The sequence below is a fragment of the Pezoporus flaviventris genome, unplaced genomic scaffold (assembly GCF_033815535.1).
Source record: "Pezoporus flaviventris isolate CSIRO_AGI_PZ_B2104156 unplaced genomic scaffold, CSIRO_AGI_Pfla_v1 ptg000090l, whole genome shotgun sequence".
NCBI lineage: Eukaryota > Metazoa > Chordata > Aves > Psittaciformes > Psittacidae > Pezoporus > Pezoporus flaviventris.
The window spans coordinates 4,695,816-4,716,768 of NW_026892638.1; the positions used below are offsets into that span (position 1 = coordinate 4,695,816).

Below are 20,953 nucleotides of genomic sequence, written 5' to 3' on the forward strand. Positions count from 1 at the left end.
GATGAAACCTAATTGGGATAGTGTATGGTGGGACAAAATCTTCCAAATTCAATTGAAAATTACTTCCTTCTTATACATCTTCAGAGTTTTGATTTCCAAAGCTACACTAGACTGATCCTTGCAAACATCATCTGATCAAAAAAATGCAGTCAGGTCCTTCCCTAAATTCCTTACAATAGTTAAGTCCCGTAGACATTTCTGTTACTGATCCTCCAGTACAAGACGACTCATGTTGCTACGTAAATTCGTATCTTTTTATTTCCGTCCTCAAGATCATTCAGCCACTTCCGCACAGTTTCTGAATGCTGTTTCATACTTTGTCTTCCAAATTTTCATCGGCTACAGTAATCTCATGCCAATGTCACTTATGAGAAGAATTACAAAGTTTGGCCACAAACCCAACACCTGAGGACTCTACTGATAGTCTTCTGCTCTCTCTTTATGGTATTTCTCATTCTAGCACAACCCCTGTCTTCTTCCCTTTAAACAATTTCCTACTTAACTTGCAATTCTTGTTCTAGTACCTGTTGTCTTAGAGGCACCACATGAAACATTTATTAAAATACGGACAAATAAGACAGCATCGCTCCTAACAGCTCAATCTTGTTCCTTCAGCAGACACAATTAAACAGCACCACATGTGACTATTAATCATTAGGGGTTGGCATGACCCACAGGAACAAGCTCCTGTGACTAAGGAGGTGGGGAAACCTGAATGCCCTAACCTGCCGAGATTATAATTCATTCAATTTGCAGGCTGGGTGGCGCAGAGGACCTACCTAAACAACAGAAGCCAGTCAGCTGGAAAAGTCCATTAATGACCAGGACACCAGATGTTGTCCAAGCTGATGCTGCAATTCCTTGCTTCCCACAATCCTGAATGTACCCACAGTTCATGCAAAAATTAAAAGGATCTTTCAGCAGGTTTTCAGCTCAGATACTAAAGGCAAATGATGTCCAAACAACTAACTTAAGACACTCACTAAAAATGATGAAGGTTTGAACCCAAAGAAATAACGTAGTATAGATTAGTTTATTTTCATTACAAAAGAAAGACTTTATTTAGCTAAAGCTAATATTATTCTTTGTCATCTTTACATTCTTTCACATCTTTACGTGTAAGGCATAGTGGGAGACTTCACACGCAAACTAAAATCTGATTTTCCACCAACACAAATTATCTCTGCAGGTCCTGCACAGAGAAAAAGGGCAATACATGTATTAGTAATTAAAGTATACAGCAGAGATATATAGTACCTACTGTATACACTGTCTTTCTCCTATCCCCATTTCAACTCTCAGTCTCAGATCTTATACTTATTTGTATGCTCCCAAGCCTTGGATTACTTATTACTCTAATAACTTTTCTCTAGCCCATGAGCCCTCACATCCACTGCTGCTTACAAATGAACCTACCCCTTCTTTGTCAGGTGCTACCTGCGCACTATTTGTGCCCCTAAAATATACTTAATCAGTGTGGTGCTGTCTCACCTGTCTCTCCTTCCCATGCTACCGTATGAATGTGAGAATGACAGAGATGGTAAGGCTAACAAAAAAACTTTACGTAAGTATTCTGTGTTTGTCCAGTTTAGCTTGCATCTGTACAGATTAACAACAGACACCTGTGTAGGAATGATCCTGTGTCACCTCCAGACCAAACAATGAAAACTAGGGAGGAGGGAGAAATTTGCCTGAGACCTCTGTATGACTTTCTCATATGGGCAATTATCATCACCGTCAATTTGGGCCACTGGTCCTTCTCAAAGCATGTCTATTTAAACTACAGAACAGCTAGTGTCTTCAGTGCAGACTGCATCTGGGAGAAAAACAGGACTACAAAGGAAAATAAGGGTATAAAATGTACCTCAAAAAACTATGGTTATGTTCATGCTTTTCTTCTAAAATAGAGCAAGACTCCTCACACCCAATGTTTTGTCTAACTCTAATCCAGATTGTTATGACCACCTAGCAGCAGCCTGAGCTCCTGAGAAGGTCTGAAGTAATGACACATTGCTCCCAAGGGTGCAACCAGGCCTCTAAATCATTGTCTGCAGATACCAAAGATGGAAACATTCTTGAGCAAAGCCACAGTTATTGGCATGAGTGCTAATGCAGCCTCTGACTAAGAGAGCTCCACCTTGAGATTCATAACATGCCTTCATGTATCTTGCTTCAATTGACACAGACAATGCATTACCACTTTTTTGCCCTCAGAGATGTGAAGTACTGGGGGGAAAAAAAACCACCCAACAGGTAACTTAAACTAGTGGTCGCCATAAATCTCATTCAGGTATGAGACTCAAGCAAAGGTAACCAAGTACGTATTTTCCTTTTTCTCCCAACAAGCAATGGATTAACACAGAAGGGCAAAGGCCAGTTGTAGATCCTAGGATATCCTCATGAAGGATGAAAATACTGACTTCAGATACCTCTGAGGCACTGAATTCCCAAGCAATGCCAATAACCTTACTATGACTTACTCTCATACTAGGCATTATGTAATATTACACATAAAATCATACTAGGACTAGGCCCAGGATAACACTGAGGATTATCATGATGATAATTAATAGAAATTGATCCTGAGTGGATTTTGAAAAGTCTGAGAATCTTCATTCTCTTTAGGTTGAATAGCCTATAAGAAAGGGATAAGAACCTACTATCTCTGGTAAGATGGCCAAAGTACCCTGACATTAGGGAGTACAGTGTGGGATACAGGAACCTAAGAGAAACATTTCTGGCAGAAAAGCTTTAACAGTATGAAACCAGAAGACAAAATGCTTCTAAAAATGCATGAGCAACCAGGGTCATGCATAATTTATCCATTCTTCTATTAGAATTACTCAGACCACAGCAAGCTATGTCCTTCATTTTCCACTTCATGCAATCGGGAAGATGGCCAAAAAGAAACCTCTTCTGATTCACAAAAGCATGTTAGCCTTTAAGTTATTCAAAATACAAATTAAAAAAAAGAATAAATTTTTGCCTGCCAAATTCCAGGCAGTATCTAATTGATCACTAGACAAAACAGAAAGGCTGTTAAGGGTGACTCTGAACATGCTTTAACTTTAAATTGCCTCTTCAGGGGACTAGTCTAGGCAAACTGACCAGCTGAGCTAGGAGCCAATAACTGTGTGAATATTTACTGTAATTAATTATACTTAGAGGCAAGCTACTAAGAGAGACAGCCATACACATGCAAATTTTCATCACATGTATGAGACTTCCTAGTGCTACTGAAATGTTTGGCACACATACCTTGGGAGAACACATCAGCATTAAGAGAACCTACAGTATCCTGGGTAACTGGAGAAGCTGCCAAATCTCCACAACAGGTTTTTGAATACACTGCGCATACTGCTGAGTTTAAGGGAAAGAACAGCTTACACTTAACCTCTTAATCTTTATACTATCACTTTTTTACCTCCAGAGCTACTTGGTAACGGCTGTGAAATCAGCAACATTATTCCCATTTTATGGCCTGAGAAAGACACAAAAAGGTCATGCAACTTGCTAGAAGTATGAGTCCACTGCCAGACAGGAACTCTTTGGCATTATTCAGGTCCCAGGTAACATGTGCTGGTCACTCCATACTTCTGAAGCCTTCTAGGCATTGTGTGTCTAAGCCATGAGTTTCCAAATAGCTGGTGTAGTCACTCATTGCAGCAGACACACTAGCTCTCCTAGCAAGCATTGCATACTGCTTTCATCGGTCAGAACAGCACAACTAAAGCCTCTCTCTATGGTGACCACAGATTCCCTGCGCCAAACCGCAGTTCCTGTATTTGAGAGGGATCCCAAGCACTACTACATTTAATTCTCAGTTTTAAAATAGTCTGCACCATATTTTTCTTTGTTCGTTTTAAATGCTGTGCTGCCTTGAACTCTTCACAAATCTCCATGTTGTCTGGATTTCTGATTGTGACAGCCTGCTGCTCAGAGCGAAAATCACCACTATATTTTCTCTAATACTATTGCTTCTACAAGAAAACTGAAGATGCCTTAATAAACTTGCCCTCCACTTCAAAAATTCAACTTCAGCTCTGCACCTTTTCTTTTAGCATCCATCTGACAAAAGTTCTCCAAAGCATTCAGTGCCATTGCCTACACAAGTATTGGTGTGTGGCTTTCACTTCCGTGCGTGGCTTTCACTTCGGTGTGTGGCTACAAGCCAATGCCCAAAAAACCAAAAGAGACAATAAGCATTTGAGAAAACGGGGTTTGATATGCTAAAAATGTTCCTTTTTAAAATTAAGACAATCGTTATCAAGAAAATATTTATTTATGGACTTTCATTCAATCTTTAAGTGCTTCAGGTATTTCAGAAGCAAAACATAATTATCATCGATTTACTGCCATATAAAGTGAAGCACACAAATTTCCAGCAGTGTGCCTAGCACCACAAACCCTAGAGAGCAAAAGCACTAGGAGTAGAATGCAATACCCTACTCACCAACTCCACACCTTTACCATGTGTGTAAGCTACTCTACATCTTTGTCACACTAAGGGCCACACTTTGAACTAGCGCCAGAAAGAGAAGGCAAGGGGAAAGGGGGAGAAAATGCATCATGTCGGAATGCAAGACAGGGAAATAAAAAATAGCTACATGATCCATGTTAGGTATTTCTGGACTGCTTCTCACCATAACTTAGGATTTATGGATCTAAACAAAACAGATACTTGGATGAAATGATATGCAACTTTTTGATTTTACAAACAGTGGAAAGAAGAGTAGTGGGATAGGGAATTTGTCTTTTTTCCTTTCCTTATGTAAATATTTTAAGAACTTAATAGTAGTAGTAGCATAGATACAAAAATCACCTGCATGAGCTGAGAGTGGTGAGTGAGGTCGAGGCAGAGCTGGAGACTGGCCATTGCCCATCAAACTCTTCCTGTTGCTTGTTCTACAACTGTGAACAAAAAAGAGAGGAAAGAAGACATTAGCATAAAAAATACAGCATGTACGGCATATGCACGTTCTGAGATTCTGCTTCTTTGTTCCCTCATTTCCCAGTCTCCTACTAAAAATCAGAGCTACTGTTGTTTTCACAGGCATGTCCAGGAAGTCTACAATCACACTAGATAATGGCAAAGACAGCAGCTTCCAGACAAAATGCACCACAGATATTTTTCAGGCTTCCACATTTGCTGTTCTGTCCACAGACCAGCATTCGCCTCCAGTGATCTACAAATGTTCTTCCCTGCCTGCAGTTAGTTTATCTGCCATACACTTTTTGTAATACATAAAAACATATAAGCATAATGTGAAAACCAGTCTCAAGTTTAGGTTCACCATTCAATGATTAAGCCTATTTCTGTTGCATGACCTGTAGCGCTCCAAATCACATGCCATGAAGACCAATGAATTATCAATCTGAGAATGATACAATAATTATAAATCTAATTATTGAGATAAATGTCACATCTGTGCCTTCTGTCAATGGAACAGATGATGCCTAAGAAGACGAATGCATTTTTTTACTCATACATTTTTCATCTGCGAAGAAATTTCCCATATCAGAAGATCATTAGGCGAGATAAACAGTAAATTAACATCTATTAAATATGGGAAACAAGATATTTTTCTTAGGTATATCACACAGTTATTAAATATGTGTTGGTACAAGTGTGCATGAGGAAAACAGTACCCTGAAGTCAAAGAGACTGTAACTGCATGTAAACTTGTGTGCACATGCTAATGTTTACAGTACTGCAATCAGAATTTTTTCTGTAAAGGTCTAAAAAAAACCTCAAAACCACTAAAAGGAGGAAATTCGTACATAAACCCCTTTGTTTAACACAGCAGGTTCAAACAGGAGCAGATTCAGATCATATCTGTAGATGTCTCCAAAGATGAATTTTGTAACATGATCTCTACGCAACAGCCAGAAAGCACTACTAATTAGTCCTGATTCTGTGTAAGCTGAATACAGTGCAAAAGATAGCTATTTAAGCTATAAAACACTAAATAAAATATTCAAAAGTAATGTGAAGTAATACTGAAAACAAGGAAAATAAAAGCCAGAGGAAATGTTGAGTATGAAAACAGTAGAGAAGATACCTGCAATATGCAAAGAGTCAAACATTGAGATCAGTCTCCCCTTGAAAAACGTTTTGTGAAGCAGCAAGGGTGCCATTCCCAGCTGTTTAGTTCAAAGTTCATCTGCATGAACTGCACCATTAATTGCCATATCTATTATTATGATCAATTACATAATATACTCATGAGTATATAAACCGTTACTGCAAATCTATGTACGAAAAGCAAGCTTGAAATGACTGCAGGATTCCCATTCAGAGCACTGGAAAACTCAAGACATACGCTGCAATTTCTAAGCTGAACAAAGAGGGTGAATTTTGTAAATGTAAAATTACATAAATGCATTTTTTTAAATCCTTCTAGATTAAGCTCAGCTATCAATGTTTACTTTTAACATACTCAGAACTTAATCAACTTTTTAAATGATGGAACTTGAGCAAATAATCTGTATTTCATTAGACAAGATTTCAAAATAATATTTTTTTTCCCCCATCTCTCAATTTTGTCTGAAGTATCCAAATTCTTTGTTTTGGCTTCATGCAACATCACTGTATTTTTTGTAACTTTTCTTGTATCATACCATGACAAGCCTCGCTTGATACACTTGTTTTTTAAAAGTCTGAATAACTTCTCCTTTGCAATTTCCCAATCTAAAACTGAACCCATTAGAAACTTTTGTTATTCATTAAACATTTGTTAAAGGACGTACATACTGCATCTATCCACAGTAATGTGATGATATCATTACAGCATCTGTGGTGCAGGCATATATCCCCTGGGTATGTTCTCAGCAAAGTAAACACTGCTTTCAACAAATTTAGGCACCCTACACTGATTTTGCTATGAAGATGATTCCAGACACAGGTTTATCAGCATCATTTGCCCATATCTGTAGAAATTGATAATTTTATCACTTTTGCCAGAACTTCCTATGTAAAATAAGTAACTGCCTTGTATTCACTTTTACATTAAAATTCGAACTTGGCATTCTTCAGCTGAAGTTAATGCAACACCTTTCACAAATCACTATCAAAGATACCTAATTCAAGTTATCTCAGTTTTTTTGGGTGCTGTTTTTTAGCATTATTTCTGGGAAGCACAATGGATTGCCTTCAATACCAAAAGTTAAGAAAACTTTCTCCAACCACCATTTCAAAAAAATCTTTGCTATTTGCTCAGACATGGCTGCAGCTTTATGAAGAACTTCTCTTTCATCACACTCAAATGAAATGTTTTATTGAGAAACAGAAAATAAAAAAAATATTAAGTTTCTTCTGTTTGTCTCACCAGTAAGGTAAGATCCAAATCACTGCATAAAAGGACAAATCCATCCTAAAGCTCCTGCTGTAGCTTTGTTTTCTCAGTTCTGTCCCACAAGGATTTTGAACCAATGTTATTCATCCTGCATGATCTGTGAAACACAACTCCTTTCCCAGAATAATGCTGTTATAAGAGGAGGCTTTTTTGTGGGTGGAAAAAAGAAAACAACCCAATTCTTGAGGGAACCCTGAAAGATGACCTAAGCTGCTAGAACCCCACAAATGGGTTTGAACTAAGGAAGTACCAAAGCATTACTTACTGAACTATATTCAGCCTTGAAACAGCAATCTTCCGTATACAGAAGAATCTCAGACCTTAAAGCCATACTGCAAACAAAATCACTCTGAACACATTAAGTAACTTTTCCTTTCTATTGTCTTCATAAAACTATTCTTTTCCCATTCAAATCTGACAAGATAAACCAACTGATAAGAGGCAGCCCTGAAAGAAAGCCTCTTTGTCTGCAGGAAAGTTACAGTAGCGCTGTCTACAGGGGCTGTTAACTTAGGGAAACATAAACCTCGGTAAACTGCAGAAGGTTACACCCCCAAAATGCCTCAGATAATCACGTTGTGATCCGGCTGCATGGCACAGAGGAGAGACTAGCAAGGCAGGCAGAAGATACAACACAGGGTTTACATCACTGAAAAAAACAAGGGGGAAAGAAAAACATCTTTTTTTCCCAAGGAGAAGAGAGTATGGGAGAGCAAAGGAGGGGGGTGGGGGTGGGAAGACTTCAGGGTGCATACAAAACTTAGGCAGAATAGAAAGTTTACATTTTTTTGCCCTTTGTCATCTCTGTCCCAGGAAGATCCTTCCTGGATGCAAGACTGTTGCCCACAAAGTGGCAGTCCTAGATGACCACCTATCTGGAAGCAGCTGGCATTCCACCGTATCAGCAGTGCCCTGGACTACTGGCACTATTCCTTATCTTGGAATCCAATTCATAATTTCCTATTTGGTTTCCAAATCACTCACTGACAGATTATGACTTGCCTCCTGCTCTCTGCTACTGATGCTCCCCTCCTACTCACTCACACCTCTCCTCCCTATCCTGACTTCTCACCATGTCTCACTGCTGGGGAATTCCTCCTTCACCCCAGCTGCATTATCAGCCCCAACACCTAGTCTAAGAGCAATGCTCTTCTCCAGATGCCGCAGATGATTAACACTTCCCATGAGAAGTATCATGATAAAAGAAGTACAGTACATCAAAAGTGCTTTGAGTTCTACCTTGTTAATCACAAAGCAAATGTGAACTACAGCTGCTGAAAGATGAAATCCAGTTGCATAAAGCTTGATCTCTTTGCTCCTTGGACAGCCACAATTCATCCTGTATCAGGAAAAAGCTGTGGGCAAAGATACGGCAACTGCTAGATGGAAACCAGAAAAGCACAAGACACAAATACTAGCACGGCCATTAACATAAAGCTGCACTCCAAAAGCACTTGAAGACACTGAATACAATAAAAAGTCAAAGCAGAAATCCAGTTCTAGGTCAGGCAGCATTTAATCCAGAGCTGAAATATCAAATGCAGGTTTCCTGATAATCAAGAAACAGCAAAAGGCATGCACTGAATTTGAAGTTTCTTCCTCAGAACGAGGGCTCATTTGTGAGCAAATTACCAGCAGTGTAATTGGGTTGGGTTTTTTGGGGGGTGGGAGTTTGTTTGTTTGTTGGAGTTTTTTGGTTGGATTTTGGTTTCATTTGGGGTTATTTTGGGGGTTTTTTTCTTTGTTTTTTTTTGGGTTTGGTTGTTTTTTGTTGTTTTTTTTTTGGGTGGGGATTACCAAAAAAGTAAGAAAGAAGGCTATATGGGCAGAGATTACTGCCATTACTTTTCATGGGAATTTGGCATCTGCTCTAATTGTTTAGAATGATTTCATCTCAACACTCTCAATTATTAATACTTACACTTGTAATGAAGATTGATTTGGACTGTAATTTATGACAGTTTAACTTTTGACTGTAATTTATGACAGTATAACCTTTCATAGGCTATGCTAAGTACAGCACTACCCTGCAACACAGCTTCTTAATTTTGCTATCAGTGTAATATAGTGGTTTATCAGAAGGTGCAGATTAAAAGGGGACTCTTTTTTTAAGAAAGGTTGCAAACAAAATGTTTTATTTGCTAATACAAGTGCAGAGAAATTAAGATATTGTCATGCCTGGAATACAAAGCCTGACTATGTATATACAAGAGAGATTAATAATGAAGACCAGCACTCCCATAGAGGCTCTAGGGTTAGAAAAGGTGGCTATAATTTCTCTGGTGTTAAATTTGCATAGCTGAAAATACCTCAGGAGGAATATCCTGTCCCTAGCAAGACTTGAGATACTGCCATTTTATTCATACAGGAAAGTTAAATTGAAGTTATATTTCAGTTATATTTAACTTATTATGAAGCTAGCGACCCTATGGCTTCATAGGTATTTATTATCTCCATGAACAGCAACACTGAAGAGTCAACTGCGCATGCAGCACTGACTTTAAAAAAAATAAAATATTAAAGTGAGGAATTTTGCTTGTTTTGTGATTTTTGTTTTTAAAAACGCCTTTTGCATAGTCAGTTTGCTGAGCATTTCCAAGCTCTCCAGAATTCAGCCACGTTCTGTGGGACATAAACGCAAAAAACAGCTGCCAGCAAGAGATGATGCACACCAACAGTGCAGCAGCCTGCTTGACAAAAGGAACCTTTAAGCTTGTATCTGATGAAGCATCTGAGCTATAAAGTCAAAGTGACACATGGCCTGCAGTTAATGGTAGTTTCATACTTGGATCGTTTTAGAAAAGAAAATGAATCAACCAAGAGTGTACCTCTGTGAATACTGTGGAACTAGGGTTACATGAACAAAATCCACAGGCTCCATCCAGTGCTATTTTTTGCAGTCCTGTTCCACCCTACAGCTAATAGAGACTGCAGAGTAAGGAAGCAAAGACTTGCAATTTTGAGAGGTATTTCCTGGACTGCCGTATGTATACTCTCTAAGTGCTACAACCATTGAGAGAAATGCACAAACCATTTGAATGAAAATAAAATACACCATCAGTAACACCTAGAATTTTCTCTTTGTTCTTTCAATGGCTTTCAATGTTCCATACTGACACTCATTTACTATCACCTAACATTATTTTCTGGTATATTTTTACTTGACTGCGTATCTACATATGAACTTCCCAAATCTTGCTCATGAATACAGATATGTATATAAACATACACATATACATACATATTTACATATATACCCAGATTTATATAAAAGACATATATAGTCCTGTATTTAAAATGTTACATATGCAGCTGAACATTCTATTAATTATATATCCTACTCTCTGTGAGGAATTATTCAATACCAGTCTTTAATGAGCTGGGGAAAGAAGGGTCTTGGGATTTAAATTTTAACCGCTGTAATGTAGGGATTCAGGTTTTACTCTTTTGTATTTGCAGATCAGTCAACTTAAATGAGGCCAGTCTTAGTCTGAAGAAATTAGAGTGCTGTCAAAACAGAATGAACACAGCACACTTAGATGAAGTACGCAGCTGACGGTTTGGCATGTCATGAATTTTGCAAGACTACTGTCCTGGGTTCAGCAGTAGCAGTCATTTTTCTCCTTCTTAGTAGCTGGTGCAGTGCTGTGGTTTCGACTTTTGGCCTGGGAACAGTGCTGATAACACCAATGTTTTTACTTGTTGCTAGGTAATGTTTACTCTAACCAAGGACTTTCTCAGACTCATGCTTTGCCAGGGTACACAGGAAGCTGGGAGGAAGCAGAGGCCTGACCCAAACTAACCAAAAGGGTATTCCACACCACAGCACATCATGCCCAGTAGATAAACTGGGGGCAGTTACCCAGAAGGGCTAGATCACTGCTTCGGTCAGGCTGGGTATCGGTTGGCGGGTAGCAAGCAGTTGTATTCTCTTCCCTTGTTGCTTCCTTTACCATTATTACAGCTGATGGTAGCAACAGTGATTTTGTGTTATACCTTAGTTACTGGACTGCTCTTATCTCAACCCATGAGAGTCACATTCCTTCAATTCTCATTTCCGTCCCTCCGGGAGCTGAGGGAAGGGGAGTGAGCAAGTGGCTGTGTCGTTCCAAGTTACTGGCTGGGCTTGAAACACAGCAACTATCTTGACCATTTCAGCTACTGGCCAGGTACACATGGAAAGGGTGCTCTCTAGGTATTCATGCACTTGCGTTCAAAACCTTCTCCCCTGCCATTACTAATACCCACCAGCATACCACCAGAACTTCATCTTTCCTCAACCATACAAAAGAGAAGACCTCATTTTCATCTTTCTAAAAAAAAAACCAACAAAAAAATAATTTAAAAAAATTAAAAATCTAGAGAAAAGTAAAACTTAAAATGCAACCCACTAGACACATGATCAGCCTCTGTATGGATAGCCTGAATGGTTCAATCGCATGTTAGCATCACTGCAAAAAAGGCTGCCAAGAAAAAAAAAAAAAAAAAAAATCACAGGTGCAAAAATATCTGACAAATCTCTGCTGTTCAGATCTGAGGAAGACTGTCACAAGGACAGGTATCTTATGCTATAGGAGACCCCTCAATTTCCATTCCTCCAGAGTATTACCAAACAACTAAACAGATCCTTCATTAAGCCTTCTCAACTGTATGTGCTAGATATGTGTTGAGTGCATTCAACTCCAGTGACTGCTCTCACTTTCAGTCTAAGCAATTATGATCCATAATTTTTATTTTCACACAGGAGAAAATTAGTAGTTGAAGAAATCTGAATTTCTTCTACAGAACTAAATGGTTTATCTCTGTCTGTTCCATTCCTTCCTAAAACAACTGATTAGGTTTAAACTTCTTAAAGAGATACTTAATTATACCATGTAAAAGAGTATTAAGCTATCAACTTCACAGTTATACAATATTTATAAAATAGCTGCATACAAAACAAAGTCTGTAATACATACAAAGTGGGCAGGCAGTGGAGAGAAGGCATTATAAGCCAGACCACTGCACAATTCTGCTTCATTATCCACAAAATGCACTTTCTACATCTTCCTATCAGACAACCTATTGAGAAGACACTGATGGGACCATTTAAATCCCACTGCTTCTTGAACTTGTTTTTTATTTTATTTGTCTTTTGGGAAGGGATATAAACCAACTTATTAGTTGAACAGCATGTCTGCTATCATACTGAGATATTCAACTAAATTTCTTGATGCATAAATATTAATCTTTCAAAATACAAAGGTAAGTAGGAAGCTAGTACCAGAAGCAGAGGAAAAAACACACAGAGCTGACCTAAATCATTGCTAAGTATCAGTACCTTTATTCTATGTAATTGAGGAGATGGAAGGGGAAAAAAAAAAGCAGAAACACCTTATTTGGAAAAAAAAATAATCAGGAGCCCCAGTGATGTGTTTGTAATATTTAACAAACGCAATCTTAAAAAAAAAGAAAGTATTATATGTCACACTGTGATGATCAAAGCATCAATCATGTGAAGATATCAACCAAATGAAGTAGTGCTTTGATTCGCATAGTAGATAATCCTGCATAAACTTGCATTAGACAGGAAATACCCTGTTTACCAGAGCAAATGACTATCAAGGCTGCAGCACAGACAGAAGGTTTAAAACACACGTTTCACTGTGCTCTTGGCCATCTTCAGCAGTTTCACATTAACCCAGATCATTCCAGACTTTGACTCTACACTACAAGCTCCTGGTGCCTCTTTTTGGGGTAAGAGGGTACAGCCAGACATTTCTTATCATGTTGTGGTGGCCAGGTCAGGGGCAGGATGTTTCTCACTTTGACCCCTTGCTCATTGTTAACAGCTTGGGAGAAACTGAGGGAGTGTGGGGAGCCAAAGGAGGTGACTCGGGGCTGCTGGATGCTGCTGCTCCCTCCACAGCCTCCACTCACCTCCAGCTGGAGTGCTCTCTGCCAGGCTGTAGCACAGACACTGCCACAGGCGGTGCTTGCCACTAGCTCTGTCCCCTGTTTGGGAGCTAGGCCGGTGCTCCGCGGCTGCTGCTGCTGCTGCTCACAACACCAAGAAATCAGACGCGGGTGAGGAGGTAGCTGGGGGATCTCCTCCTCACCTTGCCACTCCCAGCTGAAGTGAAGGTATAGAGCTAGAGCCTTTTCCACACTTACACTGAACCTAACAGTTCATCCACTGGCAATTCTTAATCAGGCTGGCCCTTCAAAGAAAAAAGCCCTCAACAAAACCAGCAAACAAAAGGAACCTGTTCCAGATTTACTTCCTTTAAAGAGCATCCATCCAGACTTGAGGACTAACCGCAGCCAACTCCCCAGGCCATTTCAGTACTGCAAGGGAGCCAAGTACATACCCTGAGCTTTCTGTCGCTCCAGTTGAAACTGAGGCCAGCATAGTTCAGAATTAAGATAAAACATGGGAGTGTCTCCAAACTACAGATGGAAGACCTGTTTATCCAGATACCTACCACAGTGAAACCCTGTCCACCTTCTCCACAGGTTTCTCATTCTGTTTTCCACAGACATATGAACTTTTGGCTTACTTTGCTTTTTCCTTGCTGGTGGTTGTTCCTAACAACCACAGCTCTGAGCACTACTGTGCACAGCTCACCATACTGTCACAGAATTAGTGGACTAGAATAAGCCAAACAGACCTCTTGTAGCATTGAAAGCATTCCTCAAACATCACAGAGAGTAGCTTTAAGGAGTGCTTCTCTTGGACAAAATAGCATGCACAGGACACCCCTCGGAGTCGACAGGGTTCCACTTGGGAAAAGGAAAGAAGAAATCAGGCTACTTTCATATAAAAAGAATCAAAAGCTTATTAAAACAAAACTCTACACAGTACCCTTTATCACATGAAAAACCATCTGCTTTGCACCACACTCCAGACACTCCCCATGAGAAAAGACATTAAAAGAAAAGCTCCTACAAGTATTTTTCCTACACATATACACACCCTGTTTCCTAACAATAATGAAGTACAGCTAAATTAATCATATCCTAAAACTCAACAGTAGGAAATTGGAACCTGTCTGAAGTACAGAGATTTTACATGGTTTCACTTTTAAACCCAGTAGTTCTCTTCTGGTTTAACCCCTAAAATGATTTATATTTATATCTAGCTCCTTTCTCCTATAATTAAATAGTAACTATTTGTTTTTACTCACCAGAGTAGAGAGTCCAGACAGGACTGCTTCTTTCCTCCCTTGCTAAATTTGGTGGCTTTCAACTCCTCAAAGCAATGAGGGAGCACATGATGATTACACGTGTGGCCTTTAAACACTTAGCAAATACTACCAACAACTCACAGGATGAATGGGTAAGACAATGTCAGAGCAATGCAGCTGGCTGAAGAAAAACTACATTCCCAGAAGAAATCTACTAAGACACAAAAGAGTTTGATTTTGTTTGTTTTTAATTCATACTTGGGAAAGACCCTAAATTTAAAAGATACTTTTTCACAACAATGCTTGTTTTCTGACTGAAAAGTAAAATACTTACAGACTAACTGCTAAATAACTTACTCTCCCTTGCTAGAATGGATCTAAGAAATTAAGAATGTTGCTAAAAATTTCTACAAGCCATCTGTGTAATTTTGCTATTTTAAAAATACAAATGTGCTAATTATAGCTTGTATTGGTTCTTAAAGTATTTTTATTATTCCTAGCATATTGTTGATGCATATTCCTGGGAGACTTCTGCCTTTTCTAAAGTCATGATTCTTCTGAAACTGGCAGTTGTAACTTTCTAGTTAATTCACACAAAGAAAAGGATGAAAGATTATAGCTCACCTGTAAATAATCACAACCAAAAAGCAAGCCACACATGGTGTGCATGTGCACCCGTACATATATAACTTTAACCCCTGGAAGAAGGTATTCTTCAACAAGAGAATGCTAAAACATAAAGAACAACATGGAACTGGAATTTTGAAAGATGTATAAGCCTAATTTCACTGTTCAACACTTCAATGCAACTTTTTATGGCACTACACAACCAGGACTCATCAGAAGAAAAGCAAATTAGAATTTAATAGGACAAAAAGATGAAAAGAAATTACAAGGTATTAAAATAAAGGTCTGTAAACTCACTCATAGGAAAAATACAGGGGAAAAAAGAAAAAAAAAACTCGTATCTCATAAATATCCCAATCTCACAGTTCCATGTTAAGAACAAGTTTACACAAATGACTCAACTATGGTTTCTTTCAAATCGTGTTATTCATAGGAAGATTTCTGCCTTAAACCTGAAAGACCTGTCTGTGATTTTTAGCACAAACATTCTGGGAAGGCATGACACTACTTCTACTTTCGAATGCCAGTGTGTCGTTTGAGAGATACTTAGTTGTGACACCTTCACCTTGAATGGCAGAGATGTCACCTACTATATTAGAAAAACCCTTCATCTCTCCTGGAAAACGCGCCAAAAGCATAGTGGGCATAACCAGGATGCACCATATTTCCAGTGTCCTGGGGAAAGCAGGTACTCTCACACTTAGTTCCTGCCAAGTTTTCCCGCAACTTCCCAGACTCCTCATGAGGTGGCAGGAGAGCCACTCTGTCTGACGGGGAACTGCCATTGCTGCTCTTCAGCATAGTGGAATTGCCCAGCTCCATGTCACAGCTGGGCCTGAGGTGCCCCAGGGCTGAAAGGACTCAGCCTCCATCACCTGAAATATCACTTCAGAAATAAGAAGGTTCATGAATACCAACCCAGCAAACCTTGACACCTCTTGCACCAGAACTCCCATTCCTGTAAGCTTCGCATCTTCAAGAGAAACAAGATATCAAAGGAGTGACAGCCTAAATAAGCATGGACCACACGTGTTCACTGAAATCACTGTTAATCCCATCTAAATACATAATGCTTATTACTACTTATGCAGCAAGTGCTTCACACAGTTTTGAAACTGAAGCAGGGATACAGAGTGCTTCCTAGTGAAGGAGCACCTCCACAACTCCCCATCCCATGTGCTCACTCCTGGCCAACTGGTGGAAACACAAGATCTGTAAAACTGGCTAGAATGATGGTGGAATAGTACAGCCATATGAGCAACTTAATTCGGCAGAAAGTTTCTGAAAGCAGCTTCCGAAACAACAGAAACAGACTTCCTTTTGTTGCAGCCTGGGGACACAGGGGCAGAGAAGCATTCAACGATGTTAGTCTCCAGCAGACATACTCTCCCAGTAAGAGCTGGAAGGTCTAAGCACTGCCGTTATTTAACCTCTTGAGAACCAGAAGTGAGAATACAAATCCACAGATCTGAAAGCACAGCACGATGAAGCACAGTTGCCTATTGAGCATTTGACAAGTGAGGGGAAATGAGCTTCATTCTCTTTAAGGCACCTTGGCATTAGCTGCAGTGGTTTATCTCTCTTTCCTCTCCTGCATGTGAGAGCTGCCAAAAATCTGCAACAAACACCTAATTTTAAACTAAGCAGTATGAAATAAGTTTGCAACCTTTGTTTAAAGCAACTAAGGCAAACAACAGCAAAACAGTCCTGCTCCTTTCTTTAACTGAACTTTTAAAAAAGCCAACAGACAATAGTATACAACTGAAGTATCACACCTTGCATATGAGTAATAAACATTTTTTTAATTAATATTCTGTACTGTCTTTTGCTTGGACACGAGTAATCAGTAGTGCATAAGCAGTTAATACACTGGAATTGAGGAAGTAAAGCACTTAAAAAGAAGTATCACTATTTAGGACAAAATACAGCGTTTGAAAACTATGACCTTTACTGGTTAGGAGTCTGAGTAAGAACAATTAAGCAGAAGGCATTCAACCTGAAAACTATGTCTGCTCCCATAAGACCTCTGCCAGCACCATCAGTGCCCCACATTTCAGTATGCACACATTGATTGGGGTTCAGAAATTTAGTTTGCAAACAAAAGACCCCTTTTCTTTACTGAGACCCATGTTTTCCTTCCCTCCCAATCAGCTGACCAAAAGTTTTTTAATTAAATCATAATTAAGCATCTAGAAACATTATATTCCGGGGGGGGGGGGGGTAAAAGATCCTTTCATGGCGCCCATTGAGCTGTTGGTATCTATTAAGCCTGCCAAAGATGGCATCAATTAATGCCAACTGATCAAAGGCTTTTCAGTCTTTCATGCTCTGCCAGTGAAGAGGGGCACAAGAAACCAGGAGTGAGACAGGACACCTGACCCAGACTAGCCAAAGGGGTATTCCATACCACAGCATGTCATGTCCAGTATATAAACTGGGGGGGAGTTACCCGGAAGGCTGGGTATTGGTCAAAAGGTGTTGAGCAGTTGTATCATGCATCATGTCTTTGATGTTTGGGGTGTTTTATGTTTTGTTGTTGTTGTTGTTGTTTGTGTTTGGGTGGTTTTGGGGGGTGTGTGTTATTCCTGTAGATATATTTCCTATTATTTTATTTTACTTTAACAATAAAAATCAACTGTTCTTATTTCAGACCATGGGGGTTTATCTACAACTCTCTCCCATCCCACTGCCAGGGAATAAGATGCTGCACGGTAGTCGCTGTATAAGATGCATTAGATAGTTGCTTTCAAGGCTTAAACTACAACACACATGGAGCTGTAACAACTTAAAAGAGTATTTTTGCCCTTGGAGTTCCCAAACATAGCCACATTCCTTTTATAGCGAAACAATAAACCTTTATAAAACGCCTTATATGCCTGGTCTTTCTTTTTTCTCTAGATGGAAATCGAGCTTATGTAACTGACATAACCTTTTATTATTACTGTTTAACAAAGTTTCATGAGAAATTTACAAATTTACAAAACTACAGAAACTTCTTACCAGCACAGTTTATTATATCTACACTTCAGAATTAGCTGTGTTACCTATACTGGTATAGTTACATAAGCATATTCTCCCTTCAGCAGATGCTGTTACACCATAGGGGAGAAGTCTTTTACTAGTTCAGGTTTTCTCAGATGGAAATAAAAATGAATCATAAGAATACAAACGACCTTTTTCAAATGTAGTTGTGTACTAAACAAAGTGATGCCAGCAAAATTAACTGACTAGGTATAGCTCAAATAATTACCCGTGTACAAAACGCAGCATGTAGACTAGGTCTGGGAGCAAACTTCAGCTCCACGCAGCTGTACACCTACCAGGGCAGGCAATCTATTACACATGCAGATCACACTGCTTGGCTGCAAAGTCATGGTGAGGTAATTGGAAACGTCTGAATAATCTCCAGTGAAGCAATTCAAACTTCTCCAGGCACAGTAATCAGCAGGGATGACAACACAAGGCTTCTGACATCTACTTTTCTTTCTTTTTTCGTAATGCTTAATCATCAAGCACCACACAAGCCAGGAAAGATCAGATGATTTACATGTTTCAGTTTGCTGCCACAGACCTGGCATTATATATACATGCACATTTATACTATTAAAAATAGTATGGTGTGGTATTAAAAAAGTTTCAGTGGCGTAGGTTTCAAGTGACTGGATTACTCAAACAGTGAGGTCAGAAACAAATTATCTAGGCCACCCCAAATAAAGTAAAGTGTCCATGTTATGCCACAAATGGTCCCTTCCCCCTGACGTGCTATGTCACTTTAATGAGCCAAATATCCAAATTTTTTGCCCAGAAATACTGCACAACTTCAGAATCTTTTTTAAGCACACCTAAGATAAGTTTCCTGGAGATCAAAACATTATAGTGCTGGGCTGCAATCTCTCTTGCAGGCTCTGAGGAGAGATAATGCATTATCAAGGGAGAGGGAAATTTTTCTTCTCTGTAATGGTATATACTTCAAGCTCTGTCCCACAGCTGGCAACCCAGCACAACTATAACACAAATTTATCCACATGATTACATCTCATGAAAATCTGGTAAGTGAAACTTAAAAATGAGCAGCATTTTCTTACTGAAAAAATTCAACACCACAAGTCTCTGAGTAGAGCTCTAATAAGGAGAAATGCACCTCCAGGAATGAATCTGGTCCACAAAAGCCATTCATACTTTGTCTTTACCAGGATTTATTTCTGCAAGCAACATTTTATAGAAACATAGCATTTCAGGACCAAATAAGCTCAATTTCTCATATACACTTCTCCTGGTCCCTTCGGCGACCAATAACACCCAATTTTCTCACAAAAATACAGAAACACAAAACCAAGGCAAAATCGTAAATTCAAATTATCCTTTAATCCCTACTATACTTTCCTATACTGGACTTTATATAATGATACAGTATCCAACAAGAATATGGGGAAAAGACTTAATCCATCTAATACAGCACAGAGGATATAAGTAATTTATGAAAACAAATTTTGCATATACTTTGCTCTGTAAAAGTATCCTTACCAGAGAAGTATTTTACTACCAAAGTCATGTACTAACTGCTCACAAACAGAAGTAGGTCACAGAGGATTCATGAAAGCAAATGCCAGTGACTCAGTGTAGAAGGAAGAAGAAAAGGAAAAAAACCGAGTGCAAGGATATGATTTATAGTGTGCAAATAGCTATGAACTAATATTGAGAAGAGGAATAATTTCACAATAAAGATTTGTTTAATCCATCCTGGTGTGTCAAGAATGAAGTAACACATAAAATGGTAGTAAAGTAACATCCACTGTAGGGACAAAAAAAGCAAGTAGTGATAATTATAGTTAACATTTTAATTGTGAACACATCAGTTAACTTACTGTCTACTGCTATGAAAGCCTACAACCTATGTGATGCAACAGCAGCAACAGCTTTAGGTACCAGATCTCGCAGTGCTGCTAGCAGTAACAAGAACAACCCAAGATGCTACCGGAAATACTGCCTGTCAAACTATACAACACAGGATGGCATACATCTGTGTTAAAACTTAAGTGTTTAAACAGTATCTGCTCCAACACAAGTAGGACTGCAGGCAAACCGAACAAAAGGAAGCCAACGTGAGAGTGTTGTCAACTGTTACAACTGCATAATGTAGCATATGCTGTTACTCTTCCAAGTTCTAGCTTCTGGATTCACGCAGACTTGAAAACTCCATGTTTTCAGTGTTTGAAGGCAGAGGTTTTTTTTGTTGTTGGTTTAGGTTTTTTGCTTTGGGGTTTGTTTGACAATTTCCTTGCAGTCCATGTTTCAAGACCCATTTTGGCAATGGAAAGACTTAATATGAACCCTAAACATCTAAAACCAGATGAAAATGAACTTTTATCCATGAACACTTCCGTACTAGAAAATAAAGTGTTAAGATACATACAGCAAAAATAAATTCAAAATATAAAGGAACACTGGCTTGGACACACAGAACAAAGTTGAACAGTGGAATTCAGTGTACAGTGTTTCTTCTTTACACATTGATCCCTCCAAGAATTCCAGTATTACACAGTTAAAGTCTCAAGACTTAATAATCCCGCAGAACAGATCTGTCTGGCTTTCTAAATTCAGTTAAAATTCCACCTCAGAGCAGTAATGTTTGGGTCACCAGAGACATAATGGTGAAAGAGTAAACCTGAAAGGGAGTTTCTGTCAAAGTTATCAACCAAGGAGAACAGGAACTCTCCTACAAAAAGTGATTTTATGTAAGCCTTTGCTGTTTATAAAAGGTTAATTACACAAAAGCTGTTAAAAGCAATGTACTTACAAGAAAAA

General features: G+C 39.0%; 1 protein-coding gene across 7 annotated transcripts in view; it reads right to left on the reverse strand.

The window, feature by feature from the left end:
- Positions 1 to 20,953, reverse strand: part of MAST4 (microtubule associated serine/threonine kinase family member 4) — a 274,847-nt gene that overhangs the window by 73,920 nt on the left and 179,974 nt on the right. For all 7 annotated transcript variants that reach the window (XM_061475791.1, XM_061475790.1, XM_061475792.1 and 4 more), the window contains one exon: positions 4,823 to 4,911. In XM_061475791.1, coding sequence (XP_061331775.1) covers positions 4,823 to 4,911 — 89 coding nt within the window. The remainder of the gene's footprint in view (positions 1 to 4,822; positions 4,912 to 20,953) is intronic.